The sequence below is a fragment of the Mirounga leonina genome, unplaced genomic scaffold (assembly GCF_011800145.1).
Source record: "Mirounga leonina isolate KUSES-001 unplaced genomic scaffold, KU_Mleo_1.0 Mir_176, whole genome shotgun sequence".
NCBI lineage: Eukaryota > Metazoa > Chordata > Mammalia > Carnivora > Phocidae > Mirounga > Mirounga leonina.
Window position 1 is genome coordinate 32,157,783 of NW_023270454.1, and position 21,997 is coordinate 32,179,779.

Consider the following 21,997-nt stretch of genomic DNA (forward strand, 5'->3'; position numbering starts at 1 on the left):
GGATCAAATCCTATCAGCTTGGTGCCTAATGAGACTTGGAATTCAACAATAATCCTATGACAAAGTTTAACTGCTATTGCCATTCCAATACATGTGATATGTATATGTAATGCATTTACTATGTGTGCATCTTTTATGTAATGCATTTATTATGGGCAACTATCTCTCTTTTAAGTTAAGCAAAACAAAGTTCTTTCTCATTTTTTCATTCATCCAGTAAATATTTATTGAGTGCCCACTATGTGCTAAGCAATGATGCTGAAGAAAGACAAGTGGACAAAACAAAACTCTGCCCTCGTGAAGCTTAATTCTTTCAGGTAGAGGGGGAGACCACCATGGCAGGAATGGCTTCACTGGGTCCTCTGCTCGGGCTCTCACCCAGATGAAATCCAGGTGCTGACTGGGCCTCTCATCACAGGCTAAGCTGGGAAGAAATTCACTTCCAAGCTCCCCTCATGGTTTTGGCCAAATTCATTTCCTCAAGTTTTGGGTTGAGGTTTCAGTTTCTTGCTTGGGGTCATTGTTGGCTCCTAGACGAGGCCACCTGCAGTTTCTTGCCACTTGGGCTTCCCCAACATGACCCCTTACTTTATGACAGCTTTCCTTTTCAAAGACAGCAAAAGAGAGAGTTTGCTAGAAAGACGGAATCTTATACAAAGTAACATAATTATGGGAGTCACATCCCATCACCTTCACCATATTCTATTGGTTACAAGTAAGTCACGGCTCCCCCTACACTTGACAGGAGGATATTATATAAAGCATAAGCACCAGGATTTAGGGATCATGGGGACCACTTTAGGGTCTACCTGCCACATTCTAGGACCCAGGATGAGTCCAAGGGACCAGCCGTTGTGCATAAGGGAAACTCTAGAACATGGCCTCACCCAACCACAACCTGACCACACGTCCAGAAGGCAGAGACGTGGAAATACTTGGTGAGTAGCACTGATGACCTCTACAAACAAATAAGTAAATATACAACATGTTGAGTAATATTAAATGCTTAAGTACTTTATTTTATGTATTTGTTTATATTTATATTTTATTTATTTATAAATATATTTACCTATAAATAAATAAAATAAAGTAAAGGGGAAAGGGCTGATGGAATATGCGAACGTATATCGGTCCACACAGGTTATGCTGCTCTAACAAACATACGGACTCCACTGGGGGTCCCGGCAAGTCTCCAGGGAAATTTGCTCTCGGCAGTTACTCGATAATTCGGGCTACATCCTCCTGTGATCGAACCATCTGGACCACGTGGTCTGCTCTCTTGAAACAGCAGAGGATAAACATCGGTCTTATACATTGGCTCTTAAATGCTTTCACCCAGGAGTGACCCACGTGATTGTTGCGAAAATCCATTGTCCAAAGTAATAATGGGCAAGGAAGTACAATCTCTGTGTGGGCATGATCAGAAAAGACCTCTCTAATAAGGTGGTACTTGGATAGACACCTAAAGGGAGGGAAGGAGTGTCACGTGCCTATCCAGGGAATGAGTGTTTCAGGTGGAGAAGAGTCAGCGCAAAGTCGTGGAGGCTGGTGCATTCTCGGTGTATCTGAGAAATGGCTGGAATAAAGTAAGAAAGACAGGGTAGGAGAGAGATAAGGTGATGGGCAGTCAGATCATGTACAGTCTTGGGTGCTATGGACTTAAGCATCATGGGAAGCCATGAGTAGGTACTGAGTGGAAGTGTGACATCGTCGGGCATACTGAAAGGACCATTCCTGGTTGCTCTGTTCAGAAAACACGATCTCGATAGTTTATCTTTCAAACAAAAAGCCCCTGTACCCTATAATCCAGCATTGGTCAGCTGGAGCATACCGTGCTCTCTTAAACCTTGGCTCTCCCAGAAGTACCTCTGAGATTGGATCTTTGCACTATTTTATTTTTTCTTTCAGAATGTATTAATTCCATATTTCACTTTGAATAATTATTGGACAGAAGTCGCCTTTCCAGTCATTCTTAGAGATCTGATCCCACTTGCAAATGGATACTTTTCAATGACGTGCATTTTATGATCCCATCAACTTCTGATATTCTGCAGAAAACAGAGAGAGTAGGTATTTGGTTTTCTCCTTCTGAAGCCCAGACTGAAAGAGAAGCCTCTATTTGAGCATGCTATTATGCAGCAGAAGGAAAGAATAAAAGACGAGGGACCATGCAGGGCCTATTAGAGCTTCTCTTGGAAATTGGCACATTGTCACCTTTGCCCACCTTCCATGGCCGAAACAAGACATTAGGCCAAGCCTGATGATGGGGCAAGGAATCACAGAGAGGTGCTGTGCACCACAGGGGAGATAGTGGGTGGGATCTACCCTGTGACCAACTGAAATCAGTCTGATCTGAGACCTCCTTAGGGGTCATCAGCATAGAGTAAAGGCTGCAGCTGAGTGTGGAGTTCTCTAGGGAGGGAGAGAAGGCCCAGGGCCCAGTCTTGTCATTCACTCACAGGGGAATAGCGAGGCCAGGAGAGGAGTTAGGAAACGAGGAGTAATGGGGAGCAGAAGAGAACTTCCAGTGGGAGAATTTATAGTAGGAGAGGTTCAAAAAGGAGGGCTGGTCTGGAGGGTCAGATCTCATGGAGAAGTGGAGGATCCACTGCCTTGATGAGAGATGCCAGATCCCACTGGGGATATCTTAGAGTCACTGACTTCCTGGTTCAGGTCACCAGGATATGGCAACGTGAACAGCAAAGACATAGCTACAACTCAGGGGCGCCTGGGTGACTCGGTTGAGCGTCCGACTGTTGATTTTGGCTCAGGTCATGATCTCAGGGTTGTGGGGTTGAGCCCCTCATCGGGCTCCCCACTCAGTTGAGAGTCTGCTTCTCTCTCTCCCTCTCCCTTTGCCCCTCCCCCCACTCACACACACACTCTCTCTCTCTCAAATAAATATGGGTCATCTGTGTGGCTCAGTCGGTTAAGCATCCAACTCTTGGTTTGGCTCAGGTCATGACCCCAGGGTGGTGGAATCAAGCCCAGTGTCGGGTTTCCCACTCAGTGGGGAATCTGCTTCCCTCTCTCACCCTCTGTCCCTCCCCTGGACCACACGCACACGCTCTCTCATTCGCGTGCGCATGCTCTCTCTCTCTAAAATAAATAAAATCTTACAAAATAAATAAATAAATCTTAAAAAAAAGATATCTACAGTTCAGCTTCCGTCTTCTGCTGCTGTGGCCTTTCTCAGACACTTTCCACTCTGCTGTGTACAGGTAGATGTCCTGTCATTCAGGCATTGAACTTTTCCATTAAGTGCCTTCCGCGGGCCAAGTACTGGACTGAGCATTTTGGTGGGGGAGGGAGAGAGGTGTAGTTCAGGAAGGGATACAAGTTATCAGTAGCTATGCCCAAAGCAGATGCCCAGTGGGGAAGATGTCTAAGGGAGCAAGGAGCCTTGCCCTGCGCCCGAGGTCCTGCTCAGCGGCTGAAGACTGGCATGAACCAGCCTAGGCCTCTCCCAGCTCGAAGATTCCCTGATTGCCCCTGTGTGTTAGGCCAGCTTCTCTCACAGGAATGACTGGAGAAGAACAAAAGGAAACAAAGCAGCAGTATATAAACATCTGATTTTAGCAACAAGGTGGGGTTATGACTCAGTTTATGCTCTTGGCTACAAAAGACACAGCCGAGTCTTACCCAGCTGACTCAAGGCTGTTGGCTCACCTGGGTTTCATGCCACATTAAAGAGCCTGCTGGCCATGTTTTCCCTTTATAATGCCCAACTATCCCAGTTGCCACAGGACTGTTTTGGCTTTATGTCCTGGGCCACTGGGTTGGCTGATCACCCGCCATCATCCCTTCTAGTGAATTCTGCAGTGAACTGCAAGGAACTGGTGTGGCAAAAACATGGATTTTAGTTAGCACCATGTGTGTGCTATTTGACTTCTAAGCTGTGTGATCTTAGAGGAGTTGCTCATTATTTTAAAATGCAGATAATATTTGCCTCATGGGTTTGTTATAAAGTTCTCGCCTCCCTTTGCTCCATGTCACTGGTCTCCGCTTTCGCACTTCCTGTTCCCTCTGTCCGGAAGGTATATTCTCAGATGGGCTCTTTCTTGTCATTCAGGTCTCTGCCTACCTGTTACCTCATCCCAAGGTCTTCCCTGACCCCTCACTCAGGAGGACCTCTCCCAGTGCTCCAGGGGGCTCTTTGTCTTGTCCCCATCTGATTTCCTTCCTAGTGCTGAACACGATCTGGAATTGCCTCGTTTATTTATGACCAAGGGTGGCAGTCTTCTAAAATGGCTTTCCCAGATCCCCATTTGCTGATATTCATCCCTCCCCCTGAGTGTGGGCAGGACCTAGGGACTTACTTCTACCAAATGGAATACGGCAAAGCAATGGGATGTCACTTCTGAGCTTATGTTCTAAAAGAGTGTAATTTCTCTCCCTCTCCTGCTCTCTCTCTCTCTCCTTGCTTGCTCTGATGAAGCTGCCCGAATGGACTGGTGGATGTGGCCAAACACTGAGGCAGCCTGTAGCCAACAACCAGCAAGAAAGCACACCAGTGAGCTTGGAAGTAAGTTCTCCCTCAGTGGAGCCTTAATGTGACTGCAGTCCCAGTCAGCACCCTGATGGCGGCCTCGTGAGAAACCCCGAGGCAGAAGTCCCAAGCCAAGCCACAGAAACTGTGTGGTAATAAATGTTGTCATTTGAAATCACTGAATTCTGGGGTGATTTGTTATGCACCGATAAATAAATAATTAATATGCAGATATATTGTTTATTTCCTCCTCTGGAGTGTTCGCACCATGGCAGAAGGGACCATGCCTATCTTGTTCACTTTGGTATACCAGAGCAAAACACATAATCTGGCACATGAGAGATGCTCGATTTTTTTTTTTTTAAGATTTTATTTATTTATTTGAGACAGAATGAGAGAGAGCACATGAGAGGGGGGAGGGTCAGAGGGAGAAGCAGACTCCCTGCTGAGCAGGGAGCCCGATGCGGGACTCAATCCCGGGACTCCAGGATCATGACCTGAGCCGAAGGCAGTCGCTTAACCAACTGAGCCACCCAGGCGCCCGAGAGATGCTCGATTTTATTGAGTGAGCAGAGCATGAGGTCACAGACTACCTATGGAGCATGCCAGGACCAATGAAATAAAAATTTGTTGAATAAATGAGTGATGCTGCAACTAATTGTGAGGGGCTAGGAAAAGAGAGAGACGCCGGGCTGACTTATCTTGAACTATCCAGTGCGTAGGCCCCTACCGTGGGCTCAGATGTTGAATGAATAAGTTCCTCAATGAACAAACGGAGGGAGAGGTTTGGTTTAGCGACAGACTGGAAGTGGTAGGCCTGGTGTTGACACGAGGAGCGTAAAATGCCAGCACGATGTCTAATAGGCACTCAGAAATAAGTCTAGCTTTTCACAGAATATGAAGCGAGAAAAACAGAATAGTGTATATATCCCATTTTTTAAAACACACAGACACACACGTGAGCATACACACACACACACGTGCACACACACACAGTTTGGAAGGAAACATACCAAAATGTTAAGTGCTTCTTGATGGGTGGTAGGATTATAATGATTTTCTTTTTTTTCCTCTCGGTTATTCATATTTTCTACAGAAAGAACAAACAATAACAGTATTTCTGCTTAAAAAGCAGGGAAATGATGAATTTAAAAGTCAATCTTATGGGGCGCCTGGGTGGCTCAGTTGGTTAAGCGACTGCCTTCGGCTCAGGTCATGATCCTGGAGTCCCGGGATCGAGTCCCGCATCGGGCTCCCTGCTCGGCAGGGAGTCTGCTTCTCCCTCTGACCCTTCTTCTTCTCATGCTCTCTGTCTCTCATTCTCTCTCTCTCAAATAAATAAAAATAAAAATCTTAAAAAAAAAAAAAAAGAATTTACTGAAAATTATTACTCATTAATTTTTTTAAACCTCACCTCCCTCCGCTTTTTCTTCTTTCCTTTTATGCAGTTTCTCCTTTAGAAAGGCACAACTCGTATCACTAATAAAGATACCATGAGGGCGCCTGGGTGGCTCAGTCGGTTGAGCGACTGCCTTCGGCTCAGGTCATGATCCTGGAGTCCCGGGATCGAGCCCCGCATCGGGCTCCCTGCTCAGCAGGGAGTCTGCTTCTCCCTCTGACCCTCCTCCCTCTCATTCTCTCTGTCTCAAATAAATAAATAAAATCTTAAAAAAAAAAAAGTCAGTCTTATGTAAGCCACTGGAGATACAGGGGTGAAGGTGATAAGCCAGTGAGGAGAGCAGAGAGGACAGTGGGTGCTGAGGGCATTACCCCTCGTCATTTCCAAAGCGAAATTTCTGGTTGGGTCGGAGCACAGACATCTGGTCTTGGCTGTCATGTATGGCCACCTTCCACGCCGCCAGGCTCACTCTGGCCCATCCTGACAGCCAGTTTTCTCGGAAGCATTTCTCCACCTGCCCCTCAAGTCCCTTTCCTGCCCCCACGGCCGCCTAGCCCTTGTTCTCCCCCCCCCGCCCCCCCGGGCCTGCCTCCTGCGGGCGGCCCGCTTCCGCACCCCGCAGGCGGCCTGCACTCGACAGCTCCAGCGACGCCCCAGCGCCCTTCCCAGCGTCCCCCGGGGCGCAGCCAGCGTGGGAAACCGTGGCCGGGACAGCGCTGCCGCCTTCCTCTCAGCCCCCGGCAGAACCTGATTAGACTTTCACTTCCCATCAGGAAGCCAGCCTTCTACCGCCGTGTAACTACAACCTGTTTTTCAAGGTTCGGCTTCGAATTCATCCAGCAATGACCCCCTTCATGGCTCCCAAGGTTTGGGGCATTCGAGTTACTACGGCAAACGGTTTGTTTGTTTGAACGGCCATCCAGTAGTTGACGTGCATTTGTGCCCAGACTAACATTTATGTTTTTCTGAAATAAAATCAAGGTAGGGAGCACGCACCGCGTTTTGGAGCCAGCTTAGGCTCCTGGGCGGGCCCATGATCCCCATTAGCTAAGGGGGCCCTGAGCTCCCCGCGATACGGAAGCCGGGAGGGGTGAGTGCTGGGTACCACAGGGCCTCAGCGCTGGATTTTGAGCAACTCCCAAGGAGTAGCCCAAACGGCCGGGCCCCGAGTCGGACCACGGCTGGCACCGCAGGTCTTTTCCCCAGAAGGAGACCCACGCCCTGTTGCCCACCCTGGGGTTTTTGACACCAACGTTTCTCCAGTTAGGCGAGAACTAAAGAAACCATCCCCAAGTCTGTATCCTGTTGGTTTTTTGTTTTTTTTTTTTAAGATTTTATTTATTTATTTGACAGAACTATCTGTTGTGAGAGATAGTGAGAGCAGGAACACAAGCAGGGGGAGTGGGAGAGGGAGAAGCAGGCTTCCCGCCGAGCAGGGAGCCCGATGTGGGGCTCGATCCCGGGACCCCAGGATCATGACCCGAGCCGAAGGCAGACGCTTATCGACTGAGCCACCCAGGCGCCCTGTAGCCTGTTGGTTTAACATCAACGGTGTTCAGCAACATCCGGCGCCCCGCTTCCGGACACGTGGAAGCCCTTACGCGCGCCCCCAACCGCGGGGGACCACGTGACCAGCTCTCACCAACGGGCTGTGAGAAGTGGCGATCGCGAGTCGCTGCTGGGCGCGAGCACGGGAGGGCGGGCGGCGGCGTCGCAGCGCTTTCCTCCAGGGTGGAGACGGCCGAGCGGCCGCAATGGCCGAGTCACACGAGGGGGCCTCGGAACCTGTTTGGGGATCGGCTGGTTACTGCCGCTCATAACGCAGCCTATCCCAACGAATACCAACTCAATTCTGAATTTTTACCTGTTATTTATTTATTTTATTTATTTATTTTTTTAATTTGAGAGAGAGAGACTGAGAGAGAGAGAGCATGAGAGGGAGGAGGGTCAGAGGGAGAAGCAGGCTCCCCGCCGAGCAGGGAGCCCGATGTGGGACTCGATCCAGGGACTCCAGGATCATGACCTGAGCCGAAGGCAGTCGCTTAACCGACTGAGCCACCCAGGCGCCCCTCACCTGCAGCTGCTTCTATTAGATAGGACTTTGGATCTCAGGGATGTTATGAGGTTTATTAGAATACGAGGATAAAACTGGCAGACTCCATGCATGACCTGAACACTGTGACTTCCAGTAATGGGTTCCATGAGGGGACAGACTTATTTATTTATTTATTTTTAAAGATTTTATTTATTTGCGAGAGAGAGAATGAGAGACAGAGAGCACGAGAGGGAGGAGGGTCAGGGGGAGAAGCAGACCCCCCGCCGAGCAGGGAGCCCGATGCGGGACTCGATCCAGGGACTCCAGGATCATGACCTGAGCCGAAGGCAGTCGCTTAACCAACTGAGCCACCCAGGCGCCCTACCTGTTATTTTGATGTAATGAAATTTCCTAAGTGAAAGCAGGAAGGCAAACCAGTGGCTGGTTTGGCCTCCGTAGGACTGTGGATCGAGAACACACGATGGACTGGGGGGAGCCTGGCCTGACCCAGGGCTGCTTGCTCCTTTTCTTCCAATACTGACTGTAGCCCGAGGGCTCGCTTCCCACTCCAGCGGAGGCCACAGTGCTCCGTCCGTTCCTTCCATCGTTTCCAAGATTTTAAGTAAGTTCTACATCTACAGTGAAGGCGTACACATGTGACTGGCCAGATGAGGGGACGCTGGGCAAAGTTTTCAATTATTTTTAATTTCCAAATTAATTTTCCTTTATAAGTAATACATACATTCTACATCCATAAATAATACATTATATTTTACTGACCTCTGTACTCTAGTGGGAGGATTAAATGGCTCTAATATCTAGGTCACACAGAAATTATTATTTTGAAATGTTAATTTGAGTTGGCGTAAGTATTACATGTATTTTAACAAAGTTGTATTTTAAAGGTGACTTTTATAAACTGGTCTAGTATTTCGATTCATCATAATTAGACTGCTTTGCATTTTGTATGCTGGCTATACGAGTATTTAAAGACATTCTTATGTGCCTTTAATCCTAACCCACGTAATTACCACATACCTCATTTTATAGGATTTTTATTGGGGAATGCTTAGTGAAAGTTTCACTTTGCCTTTTCCTTAAAATTATATCTTTTTATAGCACGATGTAACTTTTATTAGGACTTCAGTATTCGTTTTTAACATGCTTACTTTTCCCCACTGTTAAATAAAATATTTCCCTTCAGATTTAATTAAAATTTTGGGAGATAGAGTAATAAATAGTAATACATTCCTACAATAGACAATACAAAAAAAAGATACAAAAAAGAACAACCGGGCGCCTGGGTGGCTCAGTAGGTTAAGCGACTGCCTTCGGCTCAGGTCATGATCCTGGAGTCCCAGGATCGAGTCCCGCATCAGGCTCCTTGCTCGGCAGGGAGCCTGCTTCTCCCTCTGACCCTCCCCCCTCTCATGTGCTCTCTCTCTCTCATTCTCTCTGTCTCAAATAAATAAATAAAATCTTTAAAAAAAAAAAAAAAGAAAGAAAAACCACTCGCAACCCCACCCACCAGATGGTGCATCATTCCCTCCAGCTCCATATTCTGCTATATAAACTATCATATTCTTACTGTATAAAATATCCATATTCATATGTAAAACAACTATCCATATTCATGCTGTATATAACTTTGTATCCTAATTCTTTCCCTGCCTATATCATTGTCTTACAGTTTTTAGAGGCTTCCTAGAATTCTAACATCCGTATGAACTATGATTTAAACATTCCTGTCGTAGAACATTTATTTCCAATTCACCGCTGTTCTAAACACTGTAATGAATATGCTCACACATCACTTGTGGTAGGCAGAAAAATGACCCCCCACACCAAAGAAGTCCACATCCTAAACCCTGGAACCTGTAAAAACAGCCAGAAGGACTTTGAAGATGGGATAAATTAAGGACCTTGAGATGGGGAGATGATCTGGGTGGGCCCAGTCTAATCACATGGATTCTGAAAATAGGAGAATCTTTCCCAGTTGAGATCATATAAAAAGATGTGACAGTGGAAGGAAGCAGTTACCAGAGAGATGTTACATTACTGGCTTTGAAGATGGAGAAAGGGGGCCACGAGCAGAGGAACATGGGTGGCCTGGAGAAGCTGGAGAGGTCAAGGAAGAAGGTCGATTCTCCCCTAGAGCCTCCACATGGGAATAAATATGGTGTTGCCAACATGATTTTAGTCCGGTGAGACTTGTGTTGGGTTTCTGACCGACTACTGTAAGATGATAAATTTGTGTTGTTTTAAGCGACTAAGTTTGTGGGAATTTTTAATAGCAGCAAGAGAAAACTAGTATCTGATTTTTGTGCACATCTTGTACTATTTTTTGTAGGAGTCAATTCCTAGAAGAGTCTTCAGGATCCCTGATCTACATTGCCAATGAATTTATAATCACATCAGCAATGCAAAAAGTGCCTGCCTCACTTGCCCCCACCCACTCTGAAACTTCATTTCCTGTGTCCTGTTGTTTCATGCTTTCATTGAAATTGACGATAGTAATTATACGAAATACTAGTAGCAGCCAATCGAGGGTTTACTATTTAAACACTCATTTACTCCTCACAACTACTCTATGAGGTATGTTACCACTGTCATCCCCATTTTACAGAAGAGGAAACTGAGGCATGGAGAAACTAAGAAATGTGGTGAAGCTGGAGTTAGACCTCAGGAAGTCTGGCCCCAAAGGGCAGGCTCTTCGGTGAGTTCTCCATTCAAATTGAAAGTCCTAGAAGGCAGGGTCAGTCTTCTCCTCTACCTCCTTGATTACTCAAGTGATTCTCGAGTTTTCCCCACTGTCACTGTAATCCAGGATGACAACAGTGGTCATGAAGAACTCTATGCATGGAGATTGACGTCTGAAAGTTCACTCATATGTGAAGAGCTGTGGTAACATTTTCTCCTACCTTGGCTGCTTTGCTGGTGGCCCTTGCTTGTCTCTCAACCACAGAAGAATTGGGAGTGTTCTCTATATAATTAAGACTCACTTCGACTGCCAGGTAGTTGTAACCCTCCTTCCCCCCGATTCCTTTACACTCCCTGCTGAATACCAGACCCCACGCCAGGTGCGAGAGACAACGGGGAACCAGACAAGTGGGGAAGGCTGTGTTAGGTCTGATGCTGTAACACAGACCCTTAGCGGGGTCAGGAGTCCAGGCCACGAGGCCAGTGGGAAAACAGAGGAAGAGAAAGCCACGCCCCTTGCATCAGGGGCCCAACCTGGACTTGGCTTCTCCCGCTCACGCACATGTCACACAGCCATTGGCTTTAGTCTTAGGGCTAAAGACAGTCTTCCAGTCGAAGTGAAGATTTACTTTTTCTCGTAGAGAGTGGAGTAAACACTTACTTTGGTTTCTCACGTTTTCCTGATAGAGAATTGGGGGGATCGATGAAAGTAGAAAAATAAAGTAGATCAACAATCACACTGAACAGAATGTACATCTAACGTCTCACCCTCTCTCTTCCCTGGGAGTTTTGAATTTGATTCTGAAAATGCTTTGGGGCTTTTTCATCAGCCTATTTGTGTGTGTGGGAAAATATACTTAACGCAAAACTTCCCGTATTAATCATTTTGAAGTGTGCAGGTCAGTGGCACTAAGTACGCTTCTCACTGTTGTGCAACCATCACCACCATCCATTTCAGAAGGTTTTCATCTTCCCCAACGAAAACTGTACACATTAACCAACTCCCCGCCCCCCTCCCCTCAGCCCCGGTGACCACTCTACTGTCTCTACGAATCTCACCACCCTACGTATCTCATACAAACAAGTAGCATCATACGGCAAGTGTCCTGTGACCAGCTTAGTTCACTGAGCATCAAGTCTTCATGGTCCCTCCACGTTGTGGCATGGATCAGAATCATCTTCCTTTTTGCGGCTGAATATCCCATTCTATGTACATACCATGTTTTGATTATCCATTCATCTGTCAATGGACAATTAGGTTGTTCTCACCTTTTGGCTACTGTGAATGATGCTGCTATGAACATGGGTATGCAAACATTTAAGACCCTGCTTTCGATTCTTTTGGGTATATACCTAGAACCTCAATTACTGTAACATTATTCCACACTGGGGGTGGGAGGTCTGCTTTACCCAAATCAGGATTCTGACTTGGCCACCTGAGTAGTCTCTCGCCGCCGTGCATGCCTGGAGGCACCGCTCACAGAAGGGCAGCCCCAGGTTGGCAGCACGCCGCCCTCCTTGTCCCAGGCCCTCTGGCAGCCATGGCAAAGACAGGTCCAAAGCCAGCATACCCAGCGCTCCACTCGAAGCTCTCTCCTACTGACTTTCCAATAAAGACAAGACAAAAGGTTAAAAAATAAGACATTTTATTAAAAGTTAAAGGTTTTCAAAGTTTACACATGCACATAGATGCTTCCACTATCTCATGGCTTTCTCAAGTCACTGACAAGCACATACAAACTGGTCTGGCAAACATGCTTTGGCTACCTAACTCCCCCGAGTTTTTGTATTTGGAGTAAGCCCGCTCACTCAGGGGAAACCAAACACTTGCCAGAATGTCCCCGTTGCTGCTGTTGCCCCCACACAGGCAGGACAGAGGGCAGGGAACACTCTTGCGCTCCTGAACAGGCAGAGCCGAGCTAGGCTCTCAGCTTCGCAAAGCAGCCGCGACCGCCGGGACCGGAAAGAGCCACCCTCCACCCTGAGCACCGTCTGTCCAGGCAAGGGAGCGGGCTGCTCAGCTGGGCCTCCCAACCCGCAGCTCTCAACACCGGCTGCACCTTACAGGCCGTGGAGAACCTGGAGCAAAATCCCGACGGCCTGAGCCATGGGTCAGTTCAGTCAGAATCTCTGGGAACGTCACCAGATAAAGGTCATTTTTGAAGTTCCCCCGGGGGGGGGGGGGGGGGGCGGGGAGGATTCTGATGCCCAAGGAGGGGACAACCACAGCAGCCCCTCCTTTCTCAACTCTTAACCTTCTTAGAAGTCCCCCGTGTTCCAATTTAAAACATTTGGCATGTCTGACACACTTCTTCAATTATGAAGAAGTTATGACATATGGATGCTTAAGTTTCTACCAGTGATTTGTAATGGGTTAAAAAAAAATAGAGCACCCAGACTTCATTAAAAAAATTTATTTTCATATAAAAGTGCCAAAATATCCACCAATGTCATAATCTATCTCAACAACCAGTTTACGCTAGTAATCAAAACACAAGCCTCTTTTATTCACATTGTTTAAAAATCAAATTCTTTTCACACATTCCCACAGTAGCTTGAGTCTCTAGACAGTGGGAAGCTTGCATTCCTATTTGCTGTGGTAGTCCATATGTCCAGGTTCATATAGGCACGAAACGGGTTAAACCCTGGGTAGTATTCCTTGCACATGACAGCCTGGTTTTCCATGTGAGTCGAATGTTCCGTGGTGGGACTGATGGGGCAGCAACTTTCGTATACATCACTTTGCGGGGCCCAGATGGAACCAAAAAGTCCAGACATTGGAGACAAGCTTCGGGTGCTTGTGAGGTAGGGCTGAGGTGTACATGAGGAGGGGACAAAAAGAAATTTTTTAGAAAGGCAACATCAAGGTTGAATGCATACCAGTGGACACCTCAGTGGTACCCATCCGAGTCCCTGGGAAGTCATTAAACTATTCTCAACCCTCTGGGTTGCCTCAACGCCATTTTTCTCCAACAGAGGGTTGTGAAATCCTCATCTCACTGGGTAAACTTATTTTCAACCCAAGGAAGGACCCCTAGGTCAAATGCGCTCGATCCATAAAAAGTGTCTTGAGTGGATGGGAGAGGGAAGAGGCATGGGGCTTTTAGGCTCAGAAGGGCGCTGACAGGCAGGAAGCCCTCAGGACCCACTCACGGACCACTGACCAACCTTTTGGTCATTTGGATTCGTTCCTCTCTGAGCACAGATGAAAAGGTCAGCAGGACCGCGTTTAGAAACACAGCTGTGTCACGGGAGGCTTCCTGGCCCAAACTCAATTTTATGGACACAGCATCGCTCCTCCGTGTCCTCTGGGACGCCTTTCTCATTCAGGGCGGCTAAACCGCCCGTGTCCGCAAGCCCCCACCTGTCTGACTACGCACTAGGCTCCTTCAGAGGGAGGCTAGCCTAGCTTCTGTGATCTTAAGGAAACAAGCCAGGCTTTGGCCGATCTGAACCTGACTCTGAAGTGAAGATCTGAACCTGACTCTGAAGTGAAGTGAGACGAGGATTAAAGAAGCACCAGAAAGAACTCGGAGCTGCCCTGGGGTCATGACACTGACCGGAGAATTGAGAAGACCTGCATGTCCCCAGGCAGTCGGCATGTTGGGCGGGGGGCTCCAGGTAGATGGAGAGTTGTGATCCATAAAGTCTGTCTGAATTTCGGCAGGACAAGGGAAGCCATTGGGGTAATTCATGTTTTCTACAAAGAGTGGAAGACAACAACATAGGTAAACATTTTTACGGCGAGATCTGAATTCCCACTCTCAGGCCAAAAGCTTTCAAGGCCTTACCATACTGCCGAGGTAAAGACAGGTGTAGATACTCACCCCATGGGGACCAGGCGGGCCATTACACTGTCATTCTCAAGGTTAAACCTATCAGATATGCTACCTGGGAAGCCCTCAGGAAGCCCTCAGGAAGGTCTTCCTCTGGGCTTGATGTTCTGTATTTGACAATTTGATGGGAGGCTTTTTAATAAACACTCCTGCAGCCTGGAATCGTGTTGATTCTTACCAGTCCTTAACATGTGCTTTTATTACCTGTCGTGCCAACCTCAGCCTCCTGCACATACACCATGAAACCAGCACTTCTTAGCTAAGCAGGAAGGTACAGTTGTCCCTGCCTTACCCACAAGAGATATGTTCCAGGACCCCCAGTGGATGTCTGAAGCCACGGATACTCCCGAGCCCTGTGTACGTTGTTTTCTTCCTACACATAAATACCCGGGGTAAAGTGTAATTTATAAATCAGGCCCAGCAAGAGATTAACTAATAAAATCAAAAAATTTTAACAACATACTCTGATAAAAGTTATGTGATTGGGCCCTCTTTTCTCTTTCCCTCTCAAAATACCTTGTTGTACCGCACTCACCCTTCTTGTGAGGCTGTGAGGTAATGCAGTGCCTACGTGAGGAGAGGAGGTGAGGTGAATGACAGACACTGTGACACAGCATTAGGCTACTATCGACCTTCTGACAGCACGTCAGGAGGAGGCTCATCTGCTTCTGGAAGGCAGCTGACCGCGGGTAACTGAAGCCACAGAAAGCACAACCGGATAACGGGGTGCTGCAGTAACACACACAAGCCTCCCAAGCCCGGGAAGAAAGTCACCCCAGCACCCCCCTGTGGCTAGCATGGCGCAAGGCAGGTATCAAAATCCGGTGAAGTCCATCTACTTACACGGCTTAGAGCTTCCCTGAAAAGGTAGCCCCACTATGAGAAATCGTGATCAGGCTGTAATGTGTAATAGGGACATTTTGCAGCTTATCAGGGAAATCTCATAGCTCTTAGTGTTTATTATTACTGATGCTTGAGCCCAAGCATCTGCAACTTCCCACAGCTTCCCCTCCTGGCTCTCCGTTCCGTCCTTCTGCTCCACCACCCAGGGGAGGAAGAGTTAGGCCCTGCTGAGGAACAAGCCCGTACTTGTTTTCATTTCCCTCGGGACTTGTCTGCCTAAAAAGTACAGCAAACACCTAAAGCCTCAGCCTCCCAATGGATAATCTACAATCTTAAGTCCACAGAAATCCAAATGACCCAGGTCTACCAAATCTGAGGGACTAAATAGATCAGGGTTATTTGTAGAAGCCCCCAGACAGCCAGGTTGAGAGGGCTGTTTGAGACCATCTAAAATTATACATGGCAGGCCCGCACAACTGAACGCACATGAAGCCACTCGGCAGCTTCCTGTAAGGTCATTCTCAAAGGTTCTCACTGTTAAAGGTGCATTCTTTTTTTAAAAAAATTAACATATAGTGTATTATTAGCTTCAGGGATAGAATTTAGTGATTCACCAGTTGCACAGAACACCCAGTGTTCAACATATCACATGCTCTCCTTAACGCCCATCACCCAATTACCCCAACCCCCTCCCCTCCAGCAACCCTCAGTTTTTTTCCTAGAGTTAAGAGTCTCTCATGGTTTGTCTCCCTCTCTGATTTTGTCTTATTTTTCCTTCCCTTCCCCTATGTTCATCTGTTTTGATTTAAAAGGCACATTCCTAATAAACAGACAAATAACAACAAAAGTCCAAGCTCATGAATACACAGAACAGACTGGTGATTGTCAGAGCCGGGGAGTGGAGGGGGTGGAGGCGAGTGGGGTGTATGTAAAATGGATGAAGGCGCTCAAGCGGTACAAACTCCCCATGATAAGATGAATCCATCCTGGAGACAGAGTGTACGGTCATGGTGAGCAGAGTTAACAAATATCCTATCGTGTATTTATAAGGTGCTAAGAGAGATCTTAAAAATTTTCCTCACAGGGGCACCTGGGTGGCTCAGTCGTTAAGCGTCTGCCTTCAGCTCAGGTCATGATCTCAGGGTCCTGGGATCAAGCCCCGCATTGGGCTTCCTGCTCGGCGGGAAGCCTGCTTCTCCCTCTGCCTCTGCCGCTCCCCCCTGCTTGTGCTCTCGTTCTCAAATAAATCTTTAAAAAAAAAAAAAGTTTTCCTCACAGAGAGAACATTTGTAATCATGTACAGGGATGGGTGGTGACTAGACTTACTGTAGCCATCACTTCCCAGTACATACCAATAGCCAATCATTACGTCATACACCTGAAACTAATACAATGTTCTGGGTCAATTGTATCGAAGTTGCTTTTAAAAAGGTACATTCTGGAGGAGATTAGGCTAAGTGAAATAAGTCAAGCAGAGAAAGTCAATTATCATATGGTTTCAATTATTTGTGGAACATAAGGAATAGCATGGAGGACATTAGGAGAAGGAAGGGAAAAATGAAGGGGGGGAAATTGGAGGGAGAGATGAACCGTGAGAGACTATGGACTCTGAGAAACAAACTGAGGGTTCTAGAGGGGAGGGGGGTGGGAGGATGGGTTACCCTGGTGATGGGTATTAAAGAGGGCACGTTCTGCATGGAGCACTGGGTGTTATACGAAAACAGTGAATCATGGATCACTACGTCAAAAACTAATGATGTATTGTATGGTGACATAACAAAATAAAATTAAAATTAAAAAAAAAGGTACATTCTTCTGCAGTTAGTGCCTCAGGTCCATCCACTTTCTGCTTCGACTTTTCTGAAAGTAAAAGAATGGCACCGGATTGTTCGAGCAGCTTTTACCTTCCGGAAAGGCATTATAATCGTTCAGTTCCAATGGACAGTACACGCTGGGGAACTGGCCTTCACAGGCTGCGCTCCAGTCAATGAAACTGCTACAAAACACAAGAGGTCTCGTTTCAGAAGCAGGACGTCAAAAGACCGAGTGAAGAAAGAGGAGAACGATTTCATGGCCCAGCATCCTAGTCACTGCTCATCCCTCAGTTTGGGAAGAGAAAAAATGTACTTTCTCAAGTCCCGGGATCAAAGACTTCCTGACTGAACGCTCCCCGCCAATGACACGGCCTTGCAGGATGGATGGCTCCGGTGGGGAGCGCACTCGCCTGATCACCAGGTGGGCTAAGTCCAACTGGAGGCAGAATCCAAGGCCCTGGCTTCCGGAGCGCTCTGGGAGAGTGACTGCGCTACCCCAAGGCTCTCAGCCTCAGCAGGTGCGGCTCTAAAGCGTCCCCCTCACCCAGGGCAGGGTCGGCATTCATCTCAGGGGAGCCAAAACCAGCACGACTGATTCGCGACAGATACTTATGATCACGATTACAAACTGGAGTCTCATGATAGAGAGAAGAAAGTCAATACCACTGTAATAAACTGAACCAAAAAAGAAAACCTCAAATAGATTCCGTGATTAAACACAGATGCCACCATTTTCTCACGTTCTCACCACTGAACATCCTTGACATCCAATAACAAATTAAAGAAACTGCTCCCGTGTAATGGTCTTTCAATACTCAAACTATCTGATCTTTCTTAACATTTTCAATGTGTTCATGATGAATGCCACGGAAAAATGGAAATCTCTGCTCTGTCAGGTGGTGGGAGTTGTGAGTGATTGTTTTTCCAAACGGGCCTCTATTAACAGACCATCTTTTCAACTTAGGGAGGAAAGTAATGATGTGGTCAGCAGCTATGTTGCTCTTATTTCATGTTTCTCTCACCCAGGCTTTGTTGTTTTCTAAGACATCACAACACAACTTCAAGAGGCAGATGGAAACACCCAGCTAAGGTGCACGGGGGAAGGAAGCCTGGCCCCCAATTTTACAAGGCCTGCCTAACAGACTGAAATCCAGTTCCCTTAGGCTAAGCGAGGCAACGACCAGAGAAGAGATTCTGTACCTATTATGCACGGGGGCCGGGCCCTGCATCACGCCAGGCATGGTGTTCTCCACAGCGCAGTTGAAGCTGCTTGTCACACACACGGGCTGTGTGGGCCACAGGTCTCCAGGTGGGTAAAGACCTAAGGAAGAGAACAAGTCCTCTCAGTCTACCCTCTTCCCTCCTTGGCCCTCATCCCACCCTTCCTGCATCTTCTCTTCTTTCCTTCTAGAAAACACTCCCTGCAAGTCACCCACACGTACTGATCATCTCTGTCTTCCCTGACCCTTTTCGGGATATACTTTCAGGATACAAAGCAGAAAGATGGGGTCTAAGGAGAACGCCACTGTTCCACTGACAATTCAACAATAGCAAGTCCAAAATGTATCCAAAGGACAGTGCAGAAGCCCATGCTTTCAAAGTCGGCTCCAAGGCGTAGGGCAGTTTTCAAATCTAGGAGAATTTATATAAGCAAAAGCAAGTCCGTGTATGAGAGCTCAGTGATGCCACGGGGAGTGAACATTGGGCTCATCCTGCCACAACCCCCGACTGCAGCCACGTGGGAAGCAGGTGCTACAGGACAACAGGAGACACGAGCACCTCGGCTACAAGGCAGGGGCAGCCCGAGTCAGAGGCCCCTGATGACGCCGATCCAGAGAGCAGGTGCCTTCCAGAGTGCACGGAAGCGTGGTGACGTGGCTCAGACCAGAGGGCCCCCCCCCCCCCCCACCACCTGCTCGTCTTCACCGGCTCCCTGGCCTGCCATGTGGAGGGACCCCTGGATGCCGGTAGCAAGAGTCTGCGCCTCACCTTTATCTTCTTCAACACCTGCGGGCCCGGCAGGAAGGCTGGGACAGGGAGGTTCTGCGTATTGTGGGAGATTATTCATGTTTCTGTGGAGAAAGCGAGAAAATGAGGATCTATGGATTTCTTCTGTACAAGGACATACCAACTTTGTTCAACCAAGTCTGAGTTTTACAGGAATTCTTCCCCCAAGAAACAGAAATACTAGAGACACAAAGGTACACAGCCAGAAAAGGGTTAAGGGATATCCAATTTCCAAGACCCAGCAAAGCCTGTTTTTAATACACAACAAAATCAGTTTAACTGAGGCCAACTGCAGGCTCCCATCTGCCCAGCACCAGCCGGCAGCAGGTATCGATCCCTAGTCACTGTACGTTCCACCGCTCCCAAAACAGTGGACAGCTTGCCTCGCCCCCTGCTGAACTTCCTTCTTCACAGGCGCATCCATCTAATGTTAACGAGCGCCTCCTGTCCTCTCACAACGCGACCAGCGCCTAAGGAAATGCGATCATGTTCTCACTCAAAAACCCTCTGCTTGCTGAGTCCCCTCCTCTTGTCCCGCTCAACAAAAGCCACTTGTCTATTTTGTTCGATGGGGCAGCAATCATCACAGAGTGGAGTCATAACCATGGGAGGATCGGCTAGCTTCTTCCAAAACTCCCTACGTCATCAGTGTTCAGTTTTATTTCAAGTCCTAGCAAAGAGTAGATGACACCCATCCCTACAATAACTGCAGTTTCTCTTTCTGCTTTCAGGAATGAGATGTGTTCTTTTTTTTTTCCCCCTTAAGATTTATTTATTTAAGAGAGAGAGAGCGCATGCAAGCTGGGGGAGGGGCAGAGGGAGAGGGACCAGCAGACTCCCCGCTGAGCCTGAGCTCTGAGCCCGTCGGGGCTCGATCCCAGGACCCTGGGATCATGACCTGAGCCAAAGGCAGACGCTTTACCGACCGAGCCACCCAGGCGCCCCAGAAATGGGATGTGTTCTAACGTGGCTTTATCACTGGCAGCAACAGGGCTCCCAGAGACGTGCCCACAGGAAACATGTTTACTCAGAAGGATCCTGCTTTCTGAATTATGAGCGAAATTGGATGTTACTTTCTTTCATTCTTAAAAAGCTTGCCTATTTCCACCTGCAGAACCAAGTACAAAGCAGCAAGCAGCACAGTGACAGAAAAAGATAATACATAAAACACACTATAAAAGCTAGAAAGTCAAACACTTACGTGGGATTGCAGATGTTATGAGAAAGATTCAAGGAGATGGGAGTTTCTGAAGAAAAGTCGTTTTGTGAAACATTGTCTCCTGCATAGAAGCAAAAAAATTATCACAAGCTTTTACAAATGTAATTTAACTGCACTATGTATTAAAGTGCAGACTGTTAATATCACTAACCCTGAATGAGCAATTCATTTCTCACTTTTAACTGATTTTCACATTAGTAATTTTATTTTTTAAAAATCTCTATTATATTTATCTTTTCAGTGAAAACTTACTTAAATTTTTTTTTAAAGATTTTATTTATTTATTTGACAGAGACAGCGAGAGCAGGAACACAAGCAGGGGAAGTGAGAGAGGGAGAAGCAGGCTTCCCGCTGAGCAGGGAGCCCGATGTGGGGCTGGATCCCAGGACCCCGGGATCATGACCTGAGCCGAAGGCAGACGCTTAACGACTGAGCCACCTAGGCGCCCCCTTACTAACTTAAATTTATGGATTTGGGACTCACAGTGTTTTAATTATGGAAAAAAGCTGAAACTGTTAATATTATGTAACTTTCTCATAAGGATTTTTCTGATAAAAGAAATCTTGCTATATAAATAGATCCCTGCAGTTTATAAAAGTGCCACTGTAGGAAACCTATGAAAACAAACGTTAAGTTTAGAGAAGAAAAACAGAAGTCACCTGCGATGATGCTGCCGTTCAACGTCAGGTGTACTTCCTTACTATCTCTTTTTATGTGCATGCATATGTATAAAATTGGGCTCACACTTCATATATACTTTGTCTTTATGGTCTTTTACACCATTAATTATACTGGGGACATTTTCCTGATAGTACATAACCCTCAAACAACCTATAAACTACATATTAAGTATGGCAACACCATCAATAATTTTTACCATCTTGCTCCTTGGCCTTCCCTAAGCAAAAGCTGCACTTCTATTCTTTGTTACTAAGGACCGATTTTTAAAAATCTTGAGCTGGCATCATCAGGCAAACTTTGTCTTCGGTGGTGGATGGAGCTGTGCTTGGTGTAGGCTGCGAAAGCCAAGCTTCCTCAGGCCAGACGCATCCCCGCTACCAAAGCACGCACATGGACCTGCCTGCCTTCATCTGAGCCTGCCTGAGGCTCCACGTGAGGGAAGACAGTCTCCCCCAGAGGGGGCAGGACTGCTATGTTTCTGAGAAGATCTTATCTCTTTATGCCTAAAGCACAGTACACAGTAATAAACAGTGCATATCAGTGATATTAAAATTTTATGGGGGGTCATTAAGAAAACAATGTCGCAAAGGCTCCTGGCGATGGGAGGTGGGGGAGCTGATAACGAAACACAGCCTGAAGATACACGTGGGTGCCCTGTGTAGGTTTTTATGGCTATCGTGCCCGGGTCTCTCAGACAAGACCTTCTTTTATAGGTCTCACCGCGGGGAGGAGATAGAGAAGAGAGACAGCTCAGACGCTGCTGAAGGGAGCTGTCTGTGGCTTGAAGCGGTCTGTCTGGGGGAGGAGACAGGGTTCAAGCCCGAGCCCCTGGCAGTGAGCAAACTGGGGTGTGGAACAAGCCGCCAACCTCTCTGAGCCCGGGGCCTCGCACCTCAGCCTGGCCCGGGGACGTTGGTCCTCCCTCTCAAGGCCGTGTGGGAGCAGTGTGAGTGTGACTGGGGAACGAAGGCCTC

At 47.3% G+C, this 21,997-nt stretch overlaps 2 protein-coding genes across 2 annotated transcripts in view; both read right to left on the bottom strand.

Annotated features, from left to right (window-relative positions):
- The window catches only part of LOC118022538 (toll-like receptor 2), a 28,673-nt gene extending 20,967 nt beyond the window's left edge, over positions 1–7,706 (bottom strand). Inside the window, 1 exon segment of the mRNA XM_035023254.1 lies at positions 7,531–7,706. Coding sequence (XP_034879145.1) covers positions 7,531–7,706 — 176 coding nt within the window.
- Positions 7,707–12,252: 4,546 nt separating this feature from the next.
- TMEM131L (transmembrane 131 like) overlaps positions 12,253–21,997 on the bottom strand; it is a 166,672-nt gene continuing 156,927 nt past the window's right edge. Inside the window, exons 31-36 of the mRNA XM_035023255.1 lie at positions 20,325–20,403; positions 19,106–19,188; positions 18,317–18,437; positions 17,207–17,298; positions 14,184–14,323; positions 12,253–13,434 (exon numbers count right to left, since the gene is read on the bottom strand). Of these exons, the coding sequence (XP_034879146.1) occupies positions 13,159–13,434; positions 14,184–14,323; positions 17,207–17,298; positions 18,317–18,437; positions 19,106–19,188; positions 20,325–20,403 (791 nt within the window). The 3' untranslated portion in view covers positions 12,253–13,158. The remainder of the gene's footprint in view (positions 13,435–14,183; positions 14,324–17,206; positions 17,299–18,316; positions 18,438–19,105; positions 19,189–20,324; positions 20,404–21,997) is intronic.